Genomic DNA, 8,119 nt, shown 5'->3' on the forward strand with positions numbered 1-8,119 from the left:
AACAGTGAGAGGCCCGCGTACCGGGGGAAAAAAAAAAAAAAAAAAACCTAAAGATTTACCTACCAAAAGTACTTATCTGAAATATTTTATACTCAATTATCCCTTTCCACATAAAATGTAACCATTATTCCTTCGCCAGCTTTCCCCAAAATTTCTATTGAAGCTATGAAATACATGAACTGGCCCACAGGAACGTGGGGGAAACAGAGGGCTAAAGATGAAGGTGTGGACATCCACGTCCTATGAAGTTCAACACACTGATCTTTCTCCTCTGAGTTCAAGTACAGAAATGTACTCATTTAAAAACCAATTCAGAGATACGTTCGGTAGATTACTCCTTTCTGCTCATGGACGCCGCAGAGTAAGCATCGTTGACATCTCCCCTCCGCCCCTCCACTGCCGTCACGTCTAAGTCAGAGTCACCCAAAGAGCCCGAACAGCTGCAGAAGCTCCTCATCGGAGGTTTGAGCTTTGAAACAACCGATGACAGTCTGAGGAGTCATTCTGAGCAGTGGGAAACGCTCACAGATTGTGTGGTAATGAGGGACCCAAACACCAAACGCTCCAGAGGCTTCGGGTTTGTCACATATGCCACTGTGGAGGAGGTGGGTGCGGCCATGAATGCAAGGCCACACGAGGTAGATGGAAGAGTTGGGGAACCAAAGAGGGCCGTCTCAAGAGAAGATTCTCAAAGACCTGGTGCCCACTTAACTGTGAAAAAGATTTTTGTTGGTGGCATTAAAGAAGACACTGAAGAACATCATCTAAGAGATTATTTTGAACAATACGGGAAAATTGAAGTGTTTGAAATCATGACTGATCGAGGCAGTGTAAAAAGAGAGGCTTTGCTTTCGTAACCTTTGATGACCATGACTCTGTAGACAAGATTGTCATTCAGAAATAGCAAACTGTGAATGGCCACAACTGTGAAGTAAGGAAAGCCCTATCTAAGCAAGAGATGGCTAGTTCCTCGTCCAGCCAAAGAGGTTGAAGTGGTTCTGGAAACTTTGGTGGTGGTCGTGGAGGGGGTTTTGGTGGGAATGACAACTTTGGTCGTGGAGGAGACTTCAGTGGTCGAGGTGGCTTTGGTGGCAGCCGCGGTGGTGGTGGATATGGTGGCAGTGCGGATGGCTATAATGGATTTGGTAATGATGGAAGCAATTTTGGAGGTGGTGGAAGCTACAATGATTTTGGCAGTTACAACAATCAATCTTCAAATTTTGGACCCATGAAAGGAGGAAACTTTGGAGGCAGAAGTTCTGGCCCCTATGGCAGTGGAGGCCAATACTTTGCTAAACCCCGAAACCAAGGTGGCTGTGGTGGTTCCAGCAGCAGCAGTAGCTATGGCAGTGGCAGAAGGTTTTGATTACTGCCAGGAAACAAAGCTTAGCAGGAGAGGAGAGCCAGAGAAGTGACAGGGAAGCTACAGGTTACAACAGATTTGTGAACTCAGCCAAGCACAGTGGTGGCAGGGCCTAGCTGCTACAAAGAAGACATGTTTTAGACAATACTCATATGTATGGGCAAAAAAACTCGAGGACTGTATCTGTGACTAACTGTATAACAGGTTGTTTTAGTTTCTGTTCTGTGGAAAGTGTAAAGCATTCCAACAAAGGGGTTTAATGTAGATTTTTTTTTTTTTTTCACCCATGCTGTTGATTGCTAAACACAATAGTCTGATCATGACGCTGAATAAATGTGTCCTTTTTTTAAATGTACTGTGTAAAGTTAGTCTACTCTGAAGCCATTTTGGTAAACTACCCCAACAGTGTGAAGTTAGTATTCCTTCAAGGTGATGCCAGGTTCCATTCAAAATTTATTTACAACCTGCTTTGGTGGAGAAGCTACTGTCTTCTGAAACCTTGGTGTAGTTGAACTGACAGTTACTGCGTTGTGACCTGGAGTTCACCGTGAAAAGGGTCACCCAAGCCAAGCCATGGAGTTTTTTGATTATTAATATATGATTATTGGCACATCCTATGCAATACATCTAAATTGGATTATGGTACCAGATATAGGTGGGAATGAAGCTTGTGTATCATCCACTATCGTGTAATAAATAAACAATTTAATACCCTCTTAAAAAAACAAAAGTAAAAACCAATTCAATGTGTATGCTCTAAAAGTTTCATCCATATTGTCTTTTTGCCTAGAAATGAGCTGGGTATCAATTTTACTTTTTTAAAAAAGTAAAAATTTTAATTAAAATTCATAAACTCCAAGAAAGGAAATTTCTTCAGGAGTCTTTAGGTCAGAAGTACATTAAATACCTGGTAATTCCTAATTTAACAAAAAGTAACTCTTCTGCTTTATACCCCTAATGCAAATGGGAAATGTCGACTCCATAAATGACATTTTTATCCCTTAGGATTACCCTAAAGACATTAAGTAATTACAAATACTTCCATTTTTCTCACAAGTGACATAAAGACTCTGCGGGGAGTATCCAGAAAACAGCATTAGGAGGGCACTAAAGGCATTAGGGTAACCACTTACTCACTGCACTAACCCCCCACGAGAACTGCTAATATCCTAGCAAGCCCCTTCCAAGGGAAACTCACACTGTATTGGTCTAAGCATCAACATGCCCATCCCAACAGACTCACAGCTGAATGGGATGACCCAGGACAATCACACTGGATTCAGCGGGGCCAGAGCACCAGACATCTTGGGAGAGGGCGACATTATAGGGAGGAGGCCAACCTGAGGACAATCAACCCTTCTACTTACGCAGGGTCCGATTTTAATTTTTGAATTAAAAATCAGGTCTTTCCAAACCCAATGTCCAATGGGGCAAAGTCCTCTTTTACCCAGGTATTAATACATTTTCGGTCCTGGCAAGCATTCCTCATAATAGAGTTTCCAGCTGAGCACTAGCCTGGCCTCTCTCCTTTGTTGACAACTCAGTCTAAGTCAGTTCCTCAAACCTACCACCAGCCCCAGAGAAGGGCTCATCTTCCCATGCTGAACAGAACGAGCCTCTCCTCTCCTCTGTCACTCTGGAATACTGTGAGTGGTATTTCAATTAAACACAATGAGATCATCTCATATTTTTGTTGGCCACAACTGAAAATGGCTTATATAAATGATAATTAACGTTCGCTGCCTGCCAGGAACTATTCTAGTGCTCTACAAATTTTAACGGATTTAATCCTTACAATAATCTTATGAGGTGGGTACTATTATTATTGTAACTTACTGATAAGAAGACTGAGGCACTTAGGTTAAATAACTGTCCAAGAGAGAGCCAGTGAGGAGTGGAGATCCAAACCCAGGCAGCCTGCTTTCCCAGCCCATGCTCTTGGCGACGTGCTACACTGCCCCCACCCCACACTGTTCTAGAACTTCACAAGGATCGTCTCATTTTAACCCTTACACAACCCCACAAGGAGAATCCCGAGGCCCTGTAAGATCTCTGGGACACCTTTTTGCACCATCGGAAAGGGTCAGAGTTAGAATAGCTTGCATCTGGATTCTTTAACAACAATCTGTAGGTCACAGATGCTATAAAGGGAACTTCCGGTTAGCCAGAACTTTACATTTTGTTTTGGATAAATAGTAATTTAAAGTATTTGGGGCTGCAATCATTGGACCAAGTGTAACCTTGACCCTAAACTTTGGAAGAGGCCCCTGAGTTCTAAATATAAGAACTCTCATAAAGAAAGAAACAAGACAGAAAACAAGTTTTTCACTACAGATAATCTTATCTAGATTGTTGGTTTTTTTTTTAAAGTTACCTACACTCTGAAGCTAAGTCTACTGAAAGTTACATACTAAGCTGAGAAAAATACTCTTGGGCTGATTATATTCAGATTAGCTATAAGTTGCTACGTACAGTAAAGCAACAAGTTTTTAGATATTTTGCCTAAATTGCTTCTTATACCTAGATTTTCTTTTCAACCACAAATGTGACACAGTTGATCTCCTCATCCGAGGATGTGGAACCTGTGGATACGGAGGGCCATTGTACTAGGCCATTTTATTGATATATAAGGGACTTGAGCATCCTCGGATTTTGGCATCCGAAGGGGACCCTGGAACCAATCCCCCACAGATACTGAGGGACTACGGTACATGTTTTCCAAACACCACAGACGTTTCAGAAAAAGGCCCCGCCTCCCCGCCACCGTAACAGTTTATTGTATACGTTCCACTTTCCTTTATGCTCGTGAACTTGTGTACGTGCATTTTAATTTTTAAAAGGTAGAAGTATACTATACGCAACACTCTACATACATCACTGTTCACGTAAGCCATCACGCTGGGTCTAACGATTCGCTTCAACAGCCGCACACCATTCTCTACGGAAAGCACTGCCGCTCACGTGGTCTGGTCCCTTACTGACGGGCACGCAGCATGATTCTGGCTTTTTACATGACAAATAATGCCACAATAAACAACCCTAGACTTATATCCTTATTTGATCTGCTGACTGCTGGTCAAAGGGTAAATAAATAAATCTGACAAATGCCAAAATTTGTTCCAAAAAAAGTTGTGGTAACTTTCACTCCCAACACGCTTTATGAGAATATCCTTTCTCTACACCCTCATTACCATCTTGCCAATTTTTAAATCTGATGGGTGAAAAATACGGCACATCAGTGATTTGCTATTCCTTTCCAGTGACGGAGGAAGCTCTGGTTGATGGGCCATTTGCATTTCTTCCTCTATAAACTGTCAGGACACATCCTTTGACCGTTTTTCTAACGGGTCATCTCTTTTTCTTATTAATTCATCTGCGCCTTTCCCTTACTAGGGATAGTAACCTTTAGTATTGTGTACCACAACCACTTTCTCTCAGTCTGTCTTTTGCCTTTGTGCTAATTTGCCTGCAGAAACTTTTTATTTTTACATAGCTAAATCCATTCTAATTTTTATGACTTGAGTTTTTTCTTATTAACCCTGAAGTTTTACAATTAGTCCAAGTTTTTTCTAATATCTTAGCCTTTATTTTATATTTAGATCTCCAATTTTCTAAAAGGAAATATTTTGAAGATGGCCTGCCAAGCAAATATTTATTTAGTCCCTGACAGTTGACCATCAGCTTTAAAGTGTACTGGTGTAGTGAGAGAACCACCCTATAAAACTGAAACCAGGTTACTGCCCAAACAACTTTAAACCAGGACACCTTTAACTTGTTTGGACTGCCAAATATAAGCTGTCAATCTTTAAAGACATCAAGTCAGCACTTTTATGAGTATGATGTACCAGAGAAATTCCATTTCTATCTGATAATAACAAACATACTCCCTTTTTTAGGTAAGCTATGAATACTGTATATAAAAAACCTGATTTCACTCAGCAGTCAAAACATGTTAGGGGCTGGTATGAAAACTCCTAATTTAGCACAAAATCTGAAAACATTTAATGCGTTCTTTCCACATTTTTCTTCAGACCATAAAAATTAGGAGGCTTGGGGCAGGAACATTAGATGTAATGTTTAAAACAAAAGTCAAAGAACTAAATAAAATGCACTCGATGTGACCTGGGGAGTGTGATACCTCCTCCCTTTGGACACTCAGTGTTTTCACAAAATCCATTTAAGAGTGCATTTTTCCCCCTCCTGAACGGCTGTGAAAGTTAACTCATAGAATAGCACCTACTAGGCACTAGCATCTAGTAAGCGCAGACCTCGTGCTCTACCTGTGCTAAGTACTGTACAGACAGCGCCCTGTCTAACCTGTGGGCTAACAGGAGGCGGCGACATTCATGTTTCCCAGAAGCAGGCACTGCCACAGAAGACAGCAAGAGCAGAGCTGGGATCAGAAACCACACAGTCTGATAACATGTCTGGAACAACTCTTTTTGGGGACTGTGAAAGTGTCTGGGTCTTTTATTGTTCCCTGAATTAGCTCAGCAATTGGTGGCACCTGCACATCCTTTGTGAGGGTCATGATGGTGCGATTTAGCCTCATCTCTCCATCCACTTCATGAAACCAACTTTATTTTCCTTTCATTCTCTCTACGTTCAATTTTGTCAATCAATATCATCAATTTTTCGGAAATAAAAAGTATGACGTTTTGAATTAAGTTTTCAAAAATCAAAGCATTTCCACAAAATTGTGAAATCAGATTCTGTTCTTGTTCAAATGATTTTTTTTAACCTGTTAAGACTCACCTTGTTGGTCTGAACTAAATGCCTGTCAAGATAACTTTGGGTCCCGATTCTGTCACTCACTTTAGTACTTATCCCTCTCAGCTTTCTGTCAGCTACAAATTCAGAAAGCATGCCTTCTTTGTTTTCAAGCCTATTTAAAAACATACACTCAGCCAGGCAGGACAGTGTCAGTGCCCTCCCCACAGGCAGGGAGCAGTTCACGAATCCACGCTTCAGGGAAGGGGGCGTTTAAACTTCACGCAGCACCCCTGCCACCCTGTCATCTCAGCCAGGGCTGGATACGCCCTCCCACGCACCAACCTGTAAGAGTTGTCAAGTTTTGTATCGTTTCAAGGGTCCCTTTGCGATTCAAGAAAATGACAGGCCCGCAGGCACATCTGCGAGTCCAAACGCTGCCCCAAACATATTCAGATAGAGGTTATACTCCATCAACAGAGTAAGGAAGAGTGCACACACAAGCCAGAGTTTTCACCCGTACCTAGAACAATCTAGAAAACAAACCTCAGAAACAATCCACAAGATGAATGTCTGGGAGGGAAAAGTCACGGCACCGTTACTGGGAATAATGGCCCGACAAAGACTGGCCAGCCTGGTGGTCCACGTGTGACAAGCCAGAATCCAGGCCCCATGGAGGGCACAACAACCCCTTCTCTGGGGGCCTTTCTTTTAGGGCCCCATGTCACAGTAGCCCTCCACGCTGGTACGCCCAGGCCAACTAGAGAACGAAACGTCCCCCAAAGAGCACACCGTTCCCTTGCCTGGAGTCTCTGCAAGTCCCAAGTCTACCCATCTTCCGAGAGGCCAGATTCCAGCACCACCTCCTTCCCCGCTCTCTGTCCACGGACTACAAACGTCGCTCCTCCGGACACTCAGCGTTTCCCACAGGCATTAACCTTAGCCATGTTCAATTTTCATCACCTGCGTGCAGAATTAGGCTCCTGGAGAGCAAAGGCTGGGCATCAGTCACCTTCCCCCTCCCCTACTACAACGGCAGTTCCCGAACCAGGCTCTCCAGACCCGCGCCGCGCGGTCCCAAACCGCCCGCGGATCCCCTACCGCAGACGCGGGCCCCCCGCCCCCCGCAGGCTTTCAGACTGAGACCCGGCGCTGAGGTGAGCCTGGAGTCTGAATGCGTTTTTAGAGTTTTCCATGTCTTCTGCCACCAAGCTGGGCTCGTAAAGAAAGCCCTAAACCACAGCACCCAGCTGCGTACCTAGCCCGTATTCACGGGTCTTGCCAACCTCAACCTGGCGTGGCCGTCACCCGCTGGACACACAGGACCAACCGTGCGGTCCCCGCGCTGCTGCCGTGGGCAGCTCCAACCCCAGCCTCCGGGAAGGACCTGGCACAGCGGCCGAGGTCGGGGGCGGGCAGGGGAGCGGGCCTGGGCTAATGCCCTCCACTCTGGGGAGAGCGGGCACTTCCCGGGGCCCCGGAAAGCACAAAAACTACCATGAATCGTTAGATCCGACGAGAGGAGCAGAGAGAATGAATCCTCTCTTCTGGGCCTCACAACCCCAAGGACTGAGTCGGCGATGACTTCCATCTCCGGGGTAGAGACGAAAAACAAAGCCGAAGAAAACGCACAACTGGGAGCGCGCCCGGAACGACGCGGCCCACACGGCGAGCTGTTCGGACGCAGGCCGGCGGACCCGGCGCGCGGCTCCCGTGAGGGGACGGCGGCGGCTGTGCGCGGGCCGCGGCGGCCACACGTGTGGGCCGCACACAAAGGTCTCCGAGCCGCGGTCCCCTCCTCCTACGCAGCGAACATGGCGGAGACGGCGAACTCCCCGCGCCGGTGTAGGCCGCGCTCACCCTCCCGCGTCCCCGCCGCCGCCTCAGGCGCCGCGGCCTCAAGGCCACCGCCCGCCCGCCCTCCTTCTCCCCACCGTCCTGGCGGCCACCCGCTTACCCGCAGCCGGGCGCGGCGAGCGCTCGGGCTCCGGCAGGTCCCCGAACAGGTCCATGGCGGAGGCTGGGAGGCGGAGGCGGAGGCGGAGG

General features: G+C 46.0%; 1 protein-coding gene and 1 pseudogene across 5 annotated transcripts in view; one reads left to right on the forward strand and one right to left on the reverse strand.

The window, feature by feature from the left end:
• The window catches only part of ILKAP (ILK associated serine/threonine phosphatase), a 29,512-nt gene extending 21,393 nt beyond the window's left edge, over window positions 1-8,119 (reverse strand). For 4 of the 5 annotated variants that reach the window (XM_024752757.1, XM_024752758.1, XM_024752760.1 and 1 more), the window contains exon 1: window positions 8,031-8,116. In XM_024752757.1, the coding sequence (XP_024608525.1) occupies window positions 8,031-8,085 (55 nt within the window). In that variant the 5' untranslated portion in view covers window positions 8,086-8,116. Of the gene's footprint in view, window positions 1-8,030 lie in introns of all 5 variants that reach the window. The other variant, XM_024752755.1, reaches the window with a different exon arrangement.
• Window positions 218-1,489, forward strand: LOC112404695 (heterogeneous nuclear ribonucleoprotein A1-like; annotated as a pseudogene).

Source organism: Neophocaena asiaeorientalis, unplaced genomic scaffold, assembly GCF_003031525.2.
Source record: "Neophocaena asiaeorientalis asiaeorientalis breed wild unplaced genomic scaffold, Neophocaena_asiaeorientalis_V1.1 scaffold294, whole genome shotgun sequence".
Classification (NCBI taxonomy): Eukaryota; Metazoa; Chordata; class Mammalia; order Artiodactyla; family Phocoenidae; genus Neophocaena; species Neophocaena asiaeorientalis.